Raw genomic sequence first — 19,876 nt, 5'->3', positions numbered from 1 at the left:
TAGCCAGGTGGTGAAGACAAGAAAAAAGAATCTAAATCATGAAGTCACTTGCAATCGCTGCTTGCACTCTCAGCTACTTGCAATCTACAAGAATTGTTCGTGTTGCCAATGGAGACAAGACGCTGTGGTGGTTAAATGATTAAAGCTAATTTAGTACTATAAAATACAGGATCCTGCAAGTCATCTGTAGGAGAAAAAGACAAGACCCACAAATGAATGAAAAATGAATGCAATGCGCAAAGTCTCTCATTAAGCACTTTTAAACCTCCGTAGAAAACCATACACTTAATATGGCTTAATGTGTTAAGATAGTGTTATTAAAAGATCAAATTCGATATATAGTTTATTAATTTAATGTACTAGGCTACTACAAGGCAAGCATATGCTCATGAACACAACGAGCAAACTTATTCTTTTCCTCCCATATGCCTACAGCAAATCGCTTAATGTGCCATAACGGACTAAGATGATAAAGACCAAATTCAGTATTTCTTATTGTTGATGCAAACTACACAGACCATATGAACATGCATTAAGAAATTAATTAAGTGATATTAAATGAACCAACTCTATTCTGGTCTCACCTGCTTATCTGTACATATTAATTGTGTTTTAATAATGAAGAGGAGCATATGAGGTCTTTATAATCTTAGACTGTTATGCCACATTATGCCACCTTTTGCGGTATGGGAGGAAAACACTATATACATACATTATATTAATAATCTTAATTTGATCTTTTAATAGCACTATCTTAATACATTAAGCCATAGCCTATTAAGTGTTTATGGTTTTCTACGGGAGGTTTAAAAGCGCTTAAAGAGCGACTTTGCTGATTGCGTTCATATTCTGCTGTTCTGTGGCCACGGATTATAATTAGTTATGGTTAATTATTCATATTTCCTGTTGTGAGCTAAATTCGCTACATAAATTAGTTTTAATCATTTAACCACCACAGCGTCTTGTCTCCATTGGCAACACGAACGATTCGTGTGGATTACAAGTAGCTGAGAGTGCAAGCGGCGATTGCAAGTGACTTCGTGATTTAGTTTCTTTTTTTCTTGTCTTCACCACCAGGCTACTTGTGTAAAATGTTGAGAGAGATTCAATTAAAAAATATTTAATAAAATAAAATAAAAAAAGACTGCAAGTGACGTCACTCGCGGAAGTGCAGGTGTGTGAGAGTGCAAGTCTGAGAGTGCAAGTCTGAAAATGCAAGTGCATGTCTGCAGCCAGACCCTATTGGTACAAGTCTGTTTGCCTCCTCACCTTTACAATTTGCACAATGGTTTTTATATGCTGACATGAGCAATCAATTATTTTTTAAAGAGTTTTTGACCTTGTTCTCTGTGTTACAATAACACCTGCACATTTAATTAAACATAATTACTTCACATACTTGGCTCGCTCACAGGCCATTCTGTCTTCGCTCAGCCTTGTGTGGTTGGATCCGCATGCTTAGCCGTGCATGTGTAAGCTTCATTTGGAGATAATTGCTAATAATTATCCCCTGATAAGTCAGTACAGCACATGGCGGCTTGAGAACCGGGGCTGTTTTGCTGTCGGTTTCCAAACTGGCACAAGAGCAGATAAGATATGAAATGATTAAGATGAGTTCTTTTTTCAAGAGGTCAGTTGAAAGGGGGACCATTTAAAGAGAGAAACTACGATGTTGTTTGTGCTCTTATTGTCAATCAGGCTTCCATTATTTTGGAGGTCACAGACTCTGCGCTTCAGGCTAGTATTTCAATAAAAGATAAATAAATAAATAAATCACTATTAACAGCATGTTCTGCCTCCTGACTTTCAAGGAGGACATTCCACATTTAAACGTTTTTGTTCGACTCAAAGCTGACTGAACAAAAACCTCCTTCATTATTCTTCTTTGTAGCATGTTAGCCATCTGTTTGACCACACAACCTAATTACTAGAATTACACATTTATTTCTACACATAGACTTCCACATTTTTCCCAAGGAATAGTTCACAAAATAAGCAGAAGAAGATTCTGGCATCATGTTGTTCCAAACCTGTATGCATTTTATTCTGTAAAACACTTTTAAAATCATTGGGTCAACAATTCCTTCACACATCTCGAGGTTTCAATGGATAAATAACAAATCTCAGTCTTTGACCGCATTAACTTCAGAATACTTGTAATACAGTGTCGATTTTTGAGCTTGACAGCCATTATTGTATTGAAAAAATATCTTGGACAACACAAAAACAGCACATAAAACTCCACAGAAGTAAGAAAGTCAGGTTTGGAACAACATTGGGTTGAGTAATGACAGGATTTTGGTTTGACATATTTCTTTAAAGGGATAGTCCACCAAAAACTAACTAAATAAATAATAAAAATTATAATATCTGCAATCATTTACTCACCCTCATGTCATTCCAAACCTGTAAGATATTTTGGTATGTTGCTGATATGTTGATAACCACATGTTTCAGGTACCATCGACTTCCGTAGTTTTTTCTTTTTTGTCTACACTATGGAATTCAATGGGACCAACATTTTTAAAAATATTTTCTTTTATGTTCCACAGAAAAAAATAAATGCATACAGGTTTGGAATGACATGAAGGTGAGCAAATAATGATCTAATTTTCCTTTTTGAGTAGACTCCTGTGGAAACTCAGAAGCAGAATGCACATGCACATTCACTGTAATCCTTTATCAGAGCAAGGTAGTGTTTGCGAATATGGCATAGCCTGGTTAATTTAAGACAGAGAGTTTCTATTGTGGAGCCCTGAAGAGCAGCTTTGGCATTAAAGTCTAATTAAATATATTTTTTACTGCGTTTCTCCTTGAGGCAGCTATTGCACCTCGTCTCCCCTAGTGACCAGACTGGAACGAGAATGTTTCGTTTCTGTTAGCAATGCTACCATGCCGACGGCAAAGAGACCCGGCGGGCCCTTGCTGTGTCCCCTTCATTACATCAGCAGCACAGCTCTGCCTCGTATCAACACCGTGATTAAAATGTTACTGGTGATAAGAGGATATGAAGGTCAAGCCACAAGGAGTGCGGCATGGAATCTGAGACCTCCACCTGAACTTAACAAGGAGGCCTCATCAGAATGCCACGCATGCCTTTTACTTCATGCAGCTAGATGGCTTTGTTTTGTTCAGTCATTGGACCAGCCTTGTTAGTTCAGGCTGGTGAGCCATTCACTGCAATGCATAGTTCTTACTGAATAAGTACCTCATTGCCTACTTGAAATGTTGCATGTCACTGTAAAACAGCTTGTTTTTATGGTTTTTACTCTTGTGTAGTTTTAATATGTCTCAGAAGTCTATTACTCGCTGTTTATATGCAGTTTAATGACCCACTATAATATCAGGGACTAATTTGCATCATATGTCATTATTTGGTGGGAGATTTTATGTGTGTAAGCTTGCTGACATTTCACAGAAGCAACAGATTCATGCTTGGCTGACAAGTGCCAGTTTTAAAGAGGATGTCCTAGAATCTTGAGATTTGACATACCCTTCTGTTAAATTAAATTTAAAAAAACCCTATAGATATTGAGATGCAAATCAGGGTGTCTGGAGAATAATGCCCTCTCATTTATTCTGCCCGTGTATACCTGCGGGGACTGCGCAGTCATTTGTCACTTCCAAACGTGATTCGGTGCATCACATTTATCAGCCCCTGCACGCGCATCTCTTCGGACACACCGGTTTTAATGGTTTTAATAATGCTCCTCTGTGCCCACGCAGGGCAGACCGTACACCTGCGTGAGAAAGAGAGACAGCAGACATCAAGAGCCTGGTTATGCCCGTAATCCGCGAGGAGCCTCAGTCTGGAAAAAGTTAGATCAAAGACTAGCTACTGATCAGCTTTAGATTTTTTTACAGTGTTAGTTTAATCTGTTAGAATGAGGCTGTGAAGCTCAGTTTTTTCCCTAACTTAATGAATGGCATATGTGACATGATGTTTATTACTGCAAGGTGTTATTTCGGCTATAATAATAATGTAAAATATTTATAGTAATACATTTACATTGGAGGCATGTAGACCAAGTACTTATATATTTATATTCATTTCCATCATTCATTTATATGTATAAATTCTGTTTTCTATTTCCATTTTTATTAATATTTTTGTATTCCCTTACTCCACAAAATTAATTCATGGGAGTCACACTTAATCACATACTCATGTTGGGGAAACAAGGTGGATTATGATTATGGCTTTATATAGTTTATGATACAGATACAGATGAGAATAAAGATAATTGAGTAACTCAGTAAATGAGTTCAAAAAATATTTGTGCAAGTGATGGTCAATTTCTTTTTAAATTAGGAGCAAGAATCACAGGTGAACTGAAAAACAGACACACATATAGCCTAAACAAGTTAAGCTACTCTATTCTAGCTGCAGAACAGTTTCACATAACTGCATCACATTTCTTTACGTCAGTACTGCATGTGTGCCCCAGAAATATCCATCTTTTGACTTCCTGCATACAAAATCAATTTCCATGCTTAGAGAGGAAATGGGGGGAGCAAACCTTGCTGCATAGCGTATATGTGAGACAAATGCTTGCTGGGGTTTGTCCTCAGTGGCCATACTAAATGTATTACCAACAATATTTAAAACATGACCGCCTCTGAGGATTTAGAACTTTCAGTGCTTTAGAATTGATTGACATTAAATAGAATGCATATAGCACACAATCTGTAAATAATCAAAGCGTGCAACATATATGCCAAATATACGGCACTTATTTTTTATATTATCTAACAGTTTTCTTTCTCTCATTGCAAGTGTGACCTGTATGTAATTATTTCTTTTCCAGTGGGATAATTATAAATAACCTATCTTTCGAGAGGAATGAAAAAAACATAAAAATAATGATGTGGATTTTGCAGAATCCTTGGCACCATGTGCAAGGTTTTGAAGTCACTTTCTGGAAGCTTCAGAATACCCCCACATGCAGATGCACGTTTACTTGAAATGCAAATGATTTACAAGGTCACTCTGGTCTCTAAGTGCTAGTTCCAATTTTTTTTCCCTCTTGGGTGTAATTGAACTCCACGAATGAAAATCCACAAGGGCATATGTTTTATTCTTTTTTTTTTCTTTCACCGTGACAGGTGCAAGTGCAACCTTCACGCCAACAGCTGCATCTATGACAAAGAGAGACTGACTTGCGAGTGTGAGCACAACACCACAGGGCCTGACTGTGGCCGCTGTAAGAGGAATTATCAGGCCAGAGCTTGGAGCGCAGGATCCTATCTCCCCATCCCCAAGGGCACAGCAAATATCTGTGAGTACACACAGACACAGACACGTGCACACACATTCCCATTCCACTTACTGGAAAGAACAATATGGGCTCTGTGTTTGTGGATAACAAGGCTCACATGTCCTTTTATTCTGACCATAAACCATCTCTCTTACTGCTGTCCTACCTTTCACAATGCGCTCATGGTGTCTCCCCAGAAGCCATTACCCTACTTCCAGTGTAAAACCAGGTCCTCACAGGAACTCTACCACCGAACGCTGAACAACACAGTCACTTCTAAACTTTAAGAAGGGCTATCAAACATAATTTTTTTAAACATTGGTTTCTGTTGAATTACAAACTAAATGCTTGTTATTGTGTACTGCACTGAGAAAAAGTCCAAAAAGTGGTGGTGGTACTATGGTTATCAATTGTGATTTGATGCACATTGTGATCCATTAGATCCCAAAATATTTAAGTGTAATGTGAATTTCTGAAATTCTATTTTATATGTCCTACTTTAGCTTTAATGACAGCAGCACTTGAGCTAAATAAGCTCTACAGATTTGAAAATCTATTTTAATGAATCATAATCAAAATCATAAACTTTTCAGTTTATTTCCTGGATTAAATTAAACTTTTGAACCCCACTGTATACTATGGTACTGTATGATTTCCATATGCCATAATGTATTTACATTCCCAGTACTTCAGAGAATGCCATAGTATTACCATTATGGCAGTTCCAAAGCACCTACTTTTTACTGTTCTTTTGCCTTTAAAGATATAAAATAAAAAATAAAAAAACTCACTCACTATCATGCAGTTCCAAACTTGTATGACATACTTTTTGTTCTGCGGAACTGAAGATATTTTGAGTAAAGTTTCAGTTTGATATTTTTTTATTATTATTTGATAAAAGTCCAAAAAAAACAAGAAAGAAAGTCACACAGGTATTAAATGGCATGTGGGTAAGTAAATGATGGCATAGCTCCGCTTTTGAGTGAACTATCGCTTTAGGGATTGTTTACCCTTCCAAAAGATGCAGAATACTTGTAGGACCTGTCTTTCAAAGAATGCAGTGCATGTCAAATGTTAGAACTATAACAGAAGGACAGTTAGCCTTTAGAAAACCAGTGCTGTCTGTAATTCCAGCCAGAGGTCTACACCACCACTGCAGTTCAAGTCAAATGGCAGGAGACAGAGCCTTCAATCCAGCACACAGAATGTTTGCCCAGAAGTAAACTAGCACTATTAAACACTCACCATATGTTTCTGGGACTAAAGCAGCGGCACATTCCACAGATATGACCTTAGCATGCACAGAAACTGTGTGCATGCCAAATATTAATTTTCAGTCCTCAGCAGGTTTGTTTGTGTGTCTGTACATGCATGTGTATGAGTGGAGCGATGCGTGCCTCCTGGCAGCTGTTGTACCTCATGACTCTCTAGGAGCCGGTGGAGTGTTTTGAAAGACTGAGATTGACAGGACATTATTAAAAAAAAGCCAGCACAGACTCTGAACCCACTATAAAACACAACCTCACATTAAACCCCTTATTATGGTCCTGTGTGAGGAGAGTGAGAAATCCAGAACGTAATAATGCTGCAAAAGCCAGGCGCTTAGATCATTCCCTTTGGATTAAAAATAATTAGATTAAACAATAATAGTATTTCAGACATAAGAAAGGCAGTTTGTCATTTTAAAGCCAATTGCAGCTGATTTTACAACAGTTCTATGTGCTTGACACCATGCAATGGAGACAAATGGGGTAAATGAAAAAACTAGTAGTAAAAATAGAGTAGATGTAGTAGAGTAAATGTCCAGTAATCTGCTATTTTTATCCTATAAGTAGTATTGTAGCACATTGTTGCATTTTGTATGCATATGCATACACAGAACAAATGCAATAATCCACCACATTCTAAAAATGACGCACCAAAATGAATGAAGCATTAGGTCATATTAATTTTAGCAAATAAAAAAGTATTTTATATGTTTGTTTGTATATTAGTTCATTTTTTTTCCTATTTGTTTGTATTCCTCATAGATTGTCACACACACACACACACCCTACACCTAAACCTACCCCTCACAGGAAACTTTCTACATTTTTAGATTTTCAAAAAACTTCATTCTGTATGATTTATAAGCTTGTTTCCTCATGGAGACCTAAAAAATGTCCCCATAAGGTCAAAATGTACAGGTATTACTATCCTTGTGGGGACATTTGGCCCCATAACATGATAAATACCAGGTTACACACACACACACACACACACACACACACACACACACACACACACATACATTGGGTTTCCATGTTTTATGGGGACATTCAGTAGGCATAATGGTTTTTATACTGTACAAACTGTTTTTTATTTCGCCCAACACCAACCCTACACCTAAACCTACCACTTACAAAAAACTTTCTGCATTTTTAGATTTTCAAAAAACTTAAAACACGTGCGTGCCATTATGTAGTCGTTTGGAATGCACTTGGCAAAGGGAGTGATGTAATTTCCTCATTATCTTCAGCTAGGATGTTCCCGTGACAAAGCAGCACGTAGATTCGCTGATGGACACCGGCATTAAAAAATATACATTTTATATTTTTAAAAGTTTTATATATATTATTTTAATATATTATATAACATATTTTAAAAACTTTTTAAAATATAAAATGTATGCTTATTTGCACAATAAAAAGACATTTATGACATTAAAACAGCGACATCTGCTGACGGACACCGTACTGCATTGTCACGGGAACATCCCAGCTGAAGATAATGAGGAAATTACATCACTCCCTTTGCCAAGTGCATTCCAAACGACTACATTATGGCACGCACGTGCCCTGCTCACTCCAAAGTCCCCACTCCAAGGGGATATGATCACTTCCATTTGGAATTTGCCCGTGAACTTATCGGTACACGATACGCATACCGTTACACCCCTAATATATATATATATATAGTATTTAGTATAATATAAATAACATATATATATATATATATACAGGTGCATATCAATAAATTAGAATGTCGTGGAAAAGTTCATTTATTTCAGTAATTCAACTCAAATTGTGAAACTCGTGTATTAAATAAATTCAATGCACACAGACTGAAGTAAGTCTTTAAGTCTTTGGTTCTTTTAATTGTGAGGATTTTGGCTCACATTTAACAAAAACCCACCAATTCACTATCTCAGAATATTAGAATATGGTGACATGCCAATCAGCTAATCAACTCAGAACACCTGTAAAGGTTTCCTGAGCCTTCAAAATGGTCTCTCAGTTTGGTTCACTAGGCTAACTACTTCAGTCTGTGTGCATTGAATTTATTTAATACACAAATTTGAGAATTTGAGTTGAATTACTGAAATAAATGAACTTTTCCACGACATTCTAATTTATTGAGATGCACCTGTATAAATAAATATATATATATATATATATATATATATTTGGTATTTAGTAGTACCTCTTCTGTTTTTATCTGTGTAGGGCAGAGTAATTCCTGTTAGTCTGAGTGGGTCAGGCAAACCAGGAAAAGAGCTTGAGATTGAGGAAAGAGCATTGGATATCACTCTTCTTCAAAGCACACTCACACTTCTGGGAAGTAGCTAGGTTCTCGCTTCACATCGGAACGGCGAGTCGGAGAGCGATCAGTTCAAGAATTAGCCATGACAGACCATTTCTGCTCTCGTGGAGAGGGGAAGTGATGAGGGTGCCCCCATTTTCTCCCTCCTGGAAAAGGTGGCAATGGGACTCAAACGCAATGTTCTGCCCCATGCTGATCTGAATCTAAAATGCCTTCTTAAACTTGACTAATGTTTGTGTGTTTTATAGCTTGCCAGATTTATGTAGGGTTTCATGACATGAGTCAAAATAAGGTCTGATCTGCACCGTGCCTGCTGTTTCCCAAACACAGCAACCGCAGGGCAATCAGCAACTCCCCATTTACATTTAAAAATGCGGCGAGAGGATTAGCAAGCGATGCTAATTGTTTTCCACATCTCTGCTGAGCATGGGCGACATTTGACTCTTGAGTCAGGGGTGGCAAGAAGAATTATATATATATATATAAATGAAATAAAACAAAATATATTTTTTCGGATGTTAACATCAAAACAATGCCCTACCGTATTTCAATGCATCAAAGCAGTCAATCCAACACAGTCAAGAATAACTTAAAGAGGCTGCCACCGTTTAGTAAACTGTGGACTAGCTTTGACTCTTCCTGTTAACTTGAATGGTGATGCTTCCCATTTGTAAGTTGATGGCCTTTCATTTTAAACCAGAAATGTGCACGCTGATTTTCTGATGTTCAATGAAGTTTTCCGTCTCTTTTTTCCATGTCACTTGAAATATTTCCATTTTGAATCGTTGTTACCAAAGGAGAGACATGTGAAGAAAAAATAAACAATCAGTTGTGGGACTATATTCTGACATAAATCGCATACCATTCATTCATTGCTGAACTTTCTACCGTCCGTTACTGGAAATGAAATTAAATTACTGGTTGATATGTCCCAATCTCAATAAAGTTTGCACACACTTTTGGTCTGTGAATTAGACCTCGCTCGGGACACGCGCTGTCTGTGGAGGTTTGGCCAGGACCGCTTCCAGAATTAAATCAACATATTTTATGTTCTGTCCATTGCCAATCACTGCTATTTCGAGAGTGAATCCCGCATAAATATGCTGATGTCATTCCTGAAACTTTGCAGGGTGTAGCCTATGTGTCCGAAAAATGAAAGTTTCATACACATTCTGAATGGATTATACCCTAGAATGTGCACAAAGCGCACTCCTTTTATCACTAAAAAGCGTCATTCATCTTTGTTCATCGCGATCTTACAAAGTTCCGTTATAATCAATTAAGCTCTCTAAACTGCACAATGAATCTCTTATTTACATCGCGTCTGCACTTAGTCATGAGATGATTCATGAGTGTGCAAAACTGCACTTAAAAACTGCGGTGCTTTCAGGGGTGAGGGAATTCTGACAAAACGTTTCTGATTGGCCATTGCGTTCAAGAAATCAACAGATATGTCTGTGATTGGTTACATTGCTCAACACTGCAAAAACACGTTGAGGGTATTTAGCGCTTGGCTAAGCGCTCCAATTGCAGCAGGGCCAACATCAGGGATTCCATGACTCACAATTTGGGGGGGGGGGCAATCACCCATGCTGCTGAGTAATACTCTGTGGTTTAAGACAGCACTTCTTTACAGAGAACTGACTAATTCCTCTTGTCCTGGCAGGATTAAACTGTGCAAATGAAACTTCAAATCAGCCCGGTCTGGCCTTGTAAATTACTCGCGATCAAAGCACTTAAAGAGAGAGATGTGTCCCGACACGGTTTCAGTAAAGGTTTTTATCGCTCCTCATTGACCTCGGCTTCAGTCCGCGAGGATAAAAGCTGAACATGATATAAGCTTTCATGCGACTTATTGATTTTACAGCTTTTTAACATTTAATTATTTTGATACACAATTCCACTCGGCATACAACAGGAGCCATGAAAATCATGCTTGAGCGAGAGCCACCAGGGGAGGAGATTCATAATACCTCATTTACTTCCGTTCAGCCTAGCTAGAGAAGACAGCCCAACACATCTGGAGATGACAGTCGCAATGAGAGTAAATTATTATCAACGGTGCCGTAGTGTACGACTGATGGCTGGTTTTGTTTTTTAATTAGTGTACATAAGTATAGGGCTGCCAGATGTCAGTGTGTTTGCCTGCCGTTGTTCGGCGTCCTTGAATCAAATGGCTCATTCCTGGGCTGAAACTATAACAGCTGTACCCTTCCTCCCCCACCTGCCACCCTCAGACATGCAAACTGTCTTATAGAAAGAACATACACTCGGAGAGGAAGACGGTTCCGTCCCGTTGAAGGTGTTTGCCTTTCTTGTTGTGTAACATGAACGATCTTGAAGTGTAATTAAGCGTGTCCTCAATCCTCGTTCCACTGCCGTACGGATGCTCTAATTAGTGCTATCTGAAGGGCCAGGTGGCCATCTTGTCTTCTCCCAGAAGAGGAGAGTTATTTTGTACCGTTTGTGTTATCTAATTATTCATTTTAACATCTCCACCCTGGCTGCATATCCTCCACAACCCCCACGGTTTCCATTTCCATCTTGACTCTCGTAGTGTCAGCTCCGAGAGCATATTACGCTCGCTCTCTCTTTCTATCTTTTTTCTCTTTCTTTGTTTTGTGTTATGTTCTCCTTATTCCCCCATGAGACCTGGTTTGTTTACTTTGCCTTTTCCACATCTTTCTCTGTGCTGCGGCAACGGTAATCTCTCTTTCAAATATTTGTTTCTTCCATCACAGGATTTTCCGCCGTGCGTCACATTCCCAGAATCTTAACTGTGACTGTGACTCATCGCAGTCACTTTTTCATACTTGCCATCTCCCGTACAAATCTATTCACTCTGCCCTGTAAGACGTTCAGATGGAGGCACCGTTACTGTAGCGGAGGTTAGACAACAAGTTCCACTGGTGTGGATTGTCACATTTCCTTCCGTTTTGAGGCACACGGTTGCTTGTGCATGTCACGGCTCACGTCCGGGTGGAAAATGGATGATGGATGGCCAGGAGATGTAAGCGGCCAGGGAAAGTAATTACAAACTTTGCCTAGGGTAGAAATTTTGTAGATAAGCGTTACCGGAATGTCCAGGTGGGCAGAAAAAGCAAACAGATGAGACTCTGTGAAGGTCAGGATGTTGCTCTACCAGAACAACAATAATGAGGCTACCAGCAATTCAACTAGCTCTGTTTCCAACATGAAACATGAAATAAAGCATCACAGAGGGTTTTGTCCTTTCACTGGCGAAGGAAGTGGGCGGTTAAGGAACAGATTGGCTTTCAAATTGCAAAAGAGGAAAGTCGTCACAATTTTCGTGCCGTCCAGCGGGAATCCCTCAAGCTGGATGACTTGGCAGGCGAGTGAGTGTGTTATGTAGGGCAGGGCAGATCTGGTATCTTGCCCAGGCTGGGTTAATTACGTCCCGTCAACCTCTGGGAAGAAGACTGAAAAATTAACTGTCAGTATAACATGTGTTTAGGTGGGTGTGGGTGAATTTTCCCCCCAAGAGAGTCTCTATTCTTTATAATTCTGTGCATGTTCATACAACATTGTAGGAGTATTTTGACAGCATGATTGTGAGAAAAGGGTCTTATTAATTTATGAAAGTGTGGGTTTGCACAAAATCAAGGAAGTATTTGTTTAAGTAGAAGGAACATATAATAAGTATATACATGCATATTTATAATATATATACAATCAGAAAAAAATGTGTGAAAGTTGTGACTTTGAGGTATTACAGCGAGTCACTGGTGGGACATCTTTCTACCTTATTTACCTCCCCTTAAGGTTCATATTACTACCCTAAGATGCTAATATGCACCTAGATATGGTACAAAATTGTCTCTTTCACACTTCCACAGTGACAAGCCCCAGAAGGTAAAATTTCTTCACATTCTGTCAGATAATATTTCAGGTGTGTTAAACAGCCAATAGCATAAAAATGACAACCTAACATGTAAAATAAGGAACGGGTAAAATGGAAAAATCTTCCAGGATGTGTATTCATTTAGCACACACACTCCTGCTCATTAATGGTTGATCCTGGAGACTCGAGTAACCCCAGAGTGCAAAAGTTCAGATGGTAAAAATCAATGGAGTATGCAATAAACATAAGCAGCCTAATGTGTTTCTGCATCAGGCTTCACAATTCGATTCCTGCTCCCCGACATAATGGAGAGTTTCAGCAGGTTGAAAACCGCTGTGATTGAAAGGTAATCTAATGATATGACACATGATATTTTGCGTCCGTCTCGGGCAGACGACTGTCCAACTCAAAAGAGGAGAGATGAATAAATAAATAAATTAAAAAAGAGGTTGAATTGCACTTACATGAATCGTGAGGATGAATGCACACCATGACTAAAAGCCTGACTGTATTTAAAGCAATGAGAGCGGACAGTGTGCAATAAGAGGTGCTGTGTTACACTGTTGATGCTGTTTAGAGTATATCCAGACGTCTGTATGTGTTTCTGTGGTGTCAGATGCAGCATCAACATGAGCCATAATTTTTCCGTCATGACTTGCAAGTAAAAAAAAAAAAATCCATAGACTCACATTGAAAGAGGGAGCCTTAATAAATAAATACATCTCCCAGATTAAGAAAAAAAATCTGCAACCAGAGAGCGAGAATGTATTGCTATTGCACAGTTGATATAATTTGGCAAATATAGACAGTAAAACTTTATTCTAAAGCAGGGGGTTTCAAACTGGGGAATGGGCACCCCTGGAGTCCACAAGGGGGTGCTATGGGGGGGGGGTGGCGGGGGGGGGGGGGGCGGGGGGGGGGGGGGGGGGGGGGGGGGGGGGGGGGGGGGGGGGGGGTCAGACATTTTTTTTAGGGGACAGAAAGTGTGAAAATGGAACTAAAACTCCTATGTGCTATAGTTTGTATATAAGATTTAAGTCAGAGAAGTGTGCAGGATTTTTCACTTAACTTCTTAAATGAAAATCAAGCAGGATTTCTTCAAGGAAAGTCTCTATTTTATATTGGCAGATCTAAATACCAGGGCATGATGTTAGAGTTTATATTTCCCTGTGCAGGTTGACCTCTCCACTTTTCTCTCCCTCTTGCTATCTTTCTAACTCAGTCTTCACACGTGTTCATCGGAGGTGCCTGCAGCCTTTATTTTCCTAGTCATTTCTCAGCCCTCCTTCCAAAGGTCATAAATTTGGCTCTTAACTGTCCCTGTGAAGCAGAGATCAGGGAGGGAGATTAGATGGTGCACACTAGATCGATGGCACATGGCAGGGGCGTGAGTTCAGTTCTCTTTCTGCCACCAGAGCATTGTCTCCAAGAGTTCTCCATCGTATAGGAAATCCTCCATTCACTGTTTTCCAAATGGTCCTCTTGATTGAGAAACATAGCACCTCCCCCTTTTATTTATTTATTTTTCATTTATTAAGAAAGCTAATAAAACACTAGAAATAAAAAAGTTATTTCTTTTGAATTTGCTCTTTTTTTTTTTAAACTATGCAAAGATGTTCTCAGCTGTTATAAATTATTTGACACAAAAAAGCAAGATTACATTTTATGTGCGTTGTAGATGTTTTTATTCATATTTGTATTCATATTTATTTGTATAAAAATATTATTTTAATAGACATAATTATTAGTATTTTGTTTATTATTATTGCTTTTTATTACATTTTAAAATTGCTATTTGTTGTATTGCTAATGCTATTTACTGGTGCTAATATAATATTTTCTCTCATCTCTCTTCCAGGTCTGCCGAATAGTGTTGGTCCAGTTAGTAAGTAAACAAACTCGTAGATCTATATCAACAGGAAGTGCGAGATGATCAGCTTTGCTTCTCACTTCAACACAATGTCCACTTCTGGTTAAACATTTATTTCTGATTTTCATTAGATCTATCGGATATAAACTGTGCAACCTAATCTGATTGGTTTGGAAGTTAATTAGAGTTGGGTTGAGTTAAATTCATTTCTAGAAAACAGCAGTTTTCTATAGTAAAGATTATGGATGGACTATTTATTACATGTATTATAAATGCTACAGGGGCTGTAAAGCAGTTCAGGATCTTGTCCGAAGTAGAAAGAGGGGAAGATCATTTTAATATGAGAAATGCAGGTCTATGTGGTATTATCTGGTCCTGCCAAGGGCCTCATAAGCCAGCAGACAGATAGAGTTACAGGCGCAGGGAGGTTGAATGTGAAAACTGGAGCCACAGAGATATTGAACAAGTCAGAATGCATGTAGAGCCCTGAATATTTCCACACGCTTTACTTCTCCTAGGTCCAGGACAAATATACACATTTGCTCTTTGGATAGATTGGTATAATATATCACAGGTGTATGGAATAACATTACACAAATCAAATATTCAATAATGAACACTGGAATTATTACAAGAGTGAATGGAGTCTTATTTATACATAAATTACTGTTTGATGTTACCAGTGACCATCTGAAACTGGTGAACACAGAAAAAAAAATATTGCACTAAAAGTTGCACTTTTAATCAGAAATGTATGTCAAACCAAGTGGACACTCCCGTCTGCTCTCCTCAAGTGTGTTTTGTATTTGGCCGTATAGCATGGCCTGTGCTGTGCCATTTCTGCATGGGCTCACTCCATTATTTCTTATTCAAACGCCATGCCATGAACATTCACTCACTGTCCTCATGGTGAATTTACACACCTCCATCCAGAAAGACACAAAGAGGTGACACTCACAATGCAACCAGGGTCCCTAACTTACTTTAGTACCAAAACCGTCCTCTGACCATCACTATAACAATTATAAACACCATTCTCTCTTCCTTCACGGAACTATTGAGAACGCTTGTAAAGAGTGTCCTTGAGGATAGAGATGTTATGCCCGAGACTGAAAAAGAAAACACTGCAGTTTCCTCAGAGTTGCTTGAGGGTAATTGAATTCTTTATTGACTTTTCCCAATTCTATTTCAAGTTTATTAAGCCTGCCAGAATTGCCTAATGCAGGCATTAGAGCAAAATTAATATTTTAAGATGAGATTTTGGCTGTACAGGATTGCATTTCATTACTGGGATGGCATTGATTAAAATCTGTCACTTCTCATTATCCAATTTTTATCCAAATTTTAACTAACAAAAACATTAATGAAGAGCAGATGCGATGAGCATTGCTCCTAATCACTTGCTAATACGGAACACATTTTATATCAATAATAAAGCTCTCAGCGTGGACCCATGGGTATCACGACAGAGGCTTCTGTGTGTGCGAGTGTCATGGAATGTGATGAGAGAGGACAGCTGGATTTGTCCATCACTCAGAGGTCAGATCTGTTCCAAACTGATAGTGACTCCAATGGTTGTCCATTGCTGCTTGCTCACTCTTTGTGTCTCACTGGATTCAAAAATTAAGAGAGAACTTCCATTAAAAAGGGTTGTAGAAAAAGTGTTTCTCCAAATATTGGATTGGTTTGATGGATCCAAATTGTGCATTTATGTTTTTTTAGTTTACAAATGAACGCTAAAGGCTAAGAATTGTTTGAAATAGTTGTATTTTTTTTTATGAAATTGAGTAACAAACCAAGCAAATTTATTGATGAGATGATGCTGATAAACCAAGTACTAATCTAAAGAAAGAGAAGCACTTTATGATGTTGACACACCCTGAACTCACATTATCTTATTAATCTTACAGAAATGATTTGCTTTTCATCTTTAATTTCTTTCATAAAGTATTACTGGAGCTTGAACTGAAAACTCATAGTGAAGTTCACGGAATTCCCCAAATCACATGGAAAAAAAGATTTCTCCCAATGTGATTGGACATAGAGGCAATTTCATAATGGGTCTTCAAGATGGGTTTCCTCTCTCAGTAAGCTGCGTGTGCATGCTCTCCGAGTCCCAACCACCATGCTATGTCCCTGGTGAAAAAAAAAAATCTAATTCATAGATGTGTCCTCACTGGAATTCCTGTACCCTGTCCTCGTTTTACGTGCCCACACACTGAGGTCAACCATGAAGCAGCACATAAGAGACTTAACCATGTTTGTGTTGGATGGATGGAGCGTTTGGTTTGGTCCTCTCACTTTAGTGCTGCCTCTGAGATTGACACGAGACTGCTCCATTCCCAGCCCTAATATTTCCGCCTCTAAGGAAATGAATTGTATGTAATTATGAGGATATTCCCATCAAATCGTCATTTCAAATGTTAGCTATTTTTGTCATACAGAACCACACTTCAAATGAATCAATTTGATCAATTGAACAAGCATCTCAAGCAACCATGAATACACATGCGCACAATCCAGTCTCACACCCGAAAGACACGATTTCCCTTCATCACTGTCAGCCGTCATTCCCATGTATTAATATAGAGTAAGCCACAAAACACAGCTCAATTACATACAATCTCTAGAGATGATCTGTGATTGGTCTATTGGTTGCTTGTTCTCATCGAGCCTATCAGCTCAACTTTATGAATGACCCATCTGGAGATGTGTGTAGCTGTTTATGTGTACATGAGTCCAAACTGGACCCGTCCTTGTGCATCTGACATCCGACAGCCAGTGCATTCAATTAACACCTGATTTCTCCTGTATGCATGCAGTTCGGCAGAACATTTCATCCCTAGGTGTCGCTAACCGAAATCAAGGTACGGTACATTTTTAACTTGGATACAATTTCCTATGATCTGACTCACAGAACGATTTTTAGGCTGATGTAAGAGTGAAATTCAGCAGAAGTTTGCTGACAGCTAGTCTTTTTTGTATATTTGTTGTACTGAATCATTCCAGATGGACAAACGTCTTCTTTTTGCCTTTTCTCTTTTACGTACCAGTTTCTGACATGTCTGAACACTGAGATTTTTGAGCAATCAGCATTTCTAAGAAACAAGCTGAACAGCCATAAAGACACACACAGATGATTTAAAGCGTTACTCCCTCCATTTTAATTAGGCATGGCGCTCTCTCTTGGGCCCTCTCAATATTTTCTCAGCCCTGCTGGGGAGTTTTCATGGCAGTTTTAGGTAGACTGATTCAAGGTAATCCATTGTGCAGATGTCCAAAAAGAAGCATCACGCAAACAACGGCCCTGAGTAAACAGCGTTTTTGATTGAATTGGGGGTTGGAGGTTAGTAAAGGACATAATGCTCATTGCCCCTTGGTTTGTTTTGTGACTGCACGATGAGCTGATAACTTTGGGATTGTTCTGAGCCCTGTTGTTCTGCTGCTGTGTCGGACTGGCAGCGGGACGTGGGGATCTAAGCCTTATGCACTCTCACACAAGAAGCCTGGGAAGCTAAACTACACTAATGCCAGCTGAGCAGTTTCTGCCAGCAATGCAGGCTTTTTTTTTTCTAAAGCCATCAAAAACTTCCAAACCACAGCAGCTGCAGGGAATGGAACGTGCGCTGTGCAAATTTGTGTTATTTTTGTATCTTTTTTATAATTTATGGCAGAGTAACAGGATTAGTCGAAATTATTTTCTTTTTATTGTCAATTTCATGCTTTTGGTACAGACAGATTGGAATGTTCATATCATCATTTGGGTTTCTGTTGATTTAATATGTTTTATTTTATTTATTTTGTCTTTATTTTGTCTAGTAGCTCCTCAAGTTGCTTTGTCAACCGTTCCTTCTGTACAAGTTGCAAACAGTAAAAGAGGTAGGAGGACTCGATTCATATACTCTCACTATTCTGTGTCAGTGTATGTTGTCCGTATTACCCCCTTCACCATGCCCTGAATGAATCCAGAGTGAGTCCTGTACCTCCTGTACTTGCAGAGCACCTACCCCTGACCCTACTATTCCCACTTTGCATAGTATCTAGTAAAATATAGTAATTTTAGTGCAATTGTTTACTTTGTTTTATGAATAGCTCCATCCTGAATCATCATGGAAGCTCTGTACCGAATGCTTCAGAGACCCAAGTCTTTGAAAATTGAGGAGATTTTACTTGATGAATCAGGAGGGAAGTGTTCAAATCATGTTGACTTTGTCAGATTAACGGGTTATATACAGTTAGTGTTGCTGATCCGAGTGTGGATGAGAACATTGAATCTGATATAATTCCGCTGTGGCTCACAGACGAGAAGCCCATAAATTTTTTGTTAAAGTGGGCCCTCTAAAACATTTTCCAGACAGAATGATTGACATATCCAGGCAGCTTTAAAGATCGCTTTACAGGAGATATGTCACTTGATGAATCAGGAGGGAAGTGTTCAAATCATGTTGACTTTGTCAGATTAACGGGTTATATACAGTCAGTGTTGCTGATCCGAGTGTGGATGAGAACATTGAATCTGATATAATTCCGCAGTGGCTCACAGACGAGAAGCCCATAAATTTTTTGTTAAAGTGGGCCCTCTAAAACATTTTCCAGACAGAATGATTGACATATCCAGGCAGCTTTAAAGATCGCTTTACAGGAGATATGTCTGTCTCAACTCCTCCAGTCGGGGGATGGGGGAAAAGGCTGCAGAGGAGGCCTGACCTCAATCCAGATCTCGATAATGAGAAGCCCTCCATTTCTCCCGAAAGCCCTGGAATCATCTCAGGAGGGAGGGACGTGGAGGCTTTATGAGCGTAACTCAGATTTGTCAGACCTATTGGGTTGAAGGTGCTGGCCAGTTGGTTGACCAAGCATCCCTGGCAGGTCAGGGTAATGCCATCAGTTTGTTATGTTATGCCAAGAGCAGCATTCGAGCATCAAGATTCAACTTCACTTTGAAACTAGGACAGACTCCTTGCGGGTCCTGTATAAACGTTGTTTGGTTTCTTTGGAGGCTATGGGGAAATAGATAGGAAGTTATTTCTGATTTGCTTGTGCTATTTCTCATTTTGGAGCTGACAGAATCAATACTGAAAAAAATGCTTTGTCTTTCATTTTTATGGCAGTAGTTCTGTGGAGAGGATACAGTTTGTGTACCCGTTTTCGACCTAAGAGATGCTTTGTTATTTCGGGGGCATAGAAAATAGAAGCCATTGTTTTATTCCTGTGTTTGAAAGTTCCAGCTCCTTCACTACACCCTTCCATCATTTCTGTGATACAACTCTCCATGAGCAATAGAATATAAATACAGCGGATGTA

At 38.9% G+C, this 19,876-nt stretch overlaps 1 protein-coding gene across 9 annotated transcripts in view; it reads left to right on the top strand.

Moving 5' to 3' along the window:
* The window catches only part of LOC107548911 (netrin-G1-like), a 95,491-nt gene that overhangs the window by 67,348 nt on the left and 8,267 nt on the right, over positions 1 to 19,876 (top strand). For 4 of the 9 annotated variants that reach the window (XM_016229785.1, XM_016229781.1, XM_016229778.1 and 1 more), the window contains exons 4-5: positions 5,107 to 5,279; positions 14,561 to 14,587. In XM_016229785.1, coding sequence (XP_016085271.1) covers positions 5,107 to 5,279; positions 14,561 to 14,587 — 200 coding nt within the window. Of the gene's footprint in view, positions 1 to 5,106; positions 5,280 to 14,560; positions 14,588 to 17,394; positions 17,440 to 18,391; positions 18,974 to 19,876 lie in introns of those variants that run through there. The other 5 variants (XM_016229779.1, XM_016229784.1, XM_016229780.1 and 2 more) reach the window with 4 other exon arrangements.

This window comes from Sinocyclocheilus grahami, unplaced genomic scaffold, assembly GCF_001515645.1.
Source record: "Sinocyclocheilus grahami isolate Dianchi unplaced genomic scaffold, SAMN03320097.WGS_v1.1 scaffold357.1, whole genome shotgun sequence".
NCBI classification, from domain to species: Eukaryota; Metazoa; Chordata; class Actinopteri; order Cypriniformes; family Cyprinidae; genus Sinocyclocheilus; species Sinocyclocheilus grahami.
The sequence above is the reverse complement of the archived record's forward strand: the minus strand, read 5'-3'. Positions and strand labels throughout refer to the sequence as shown.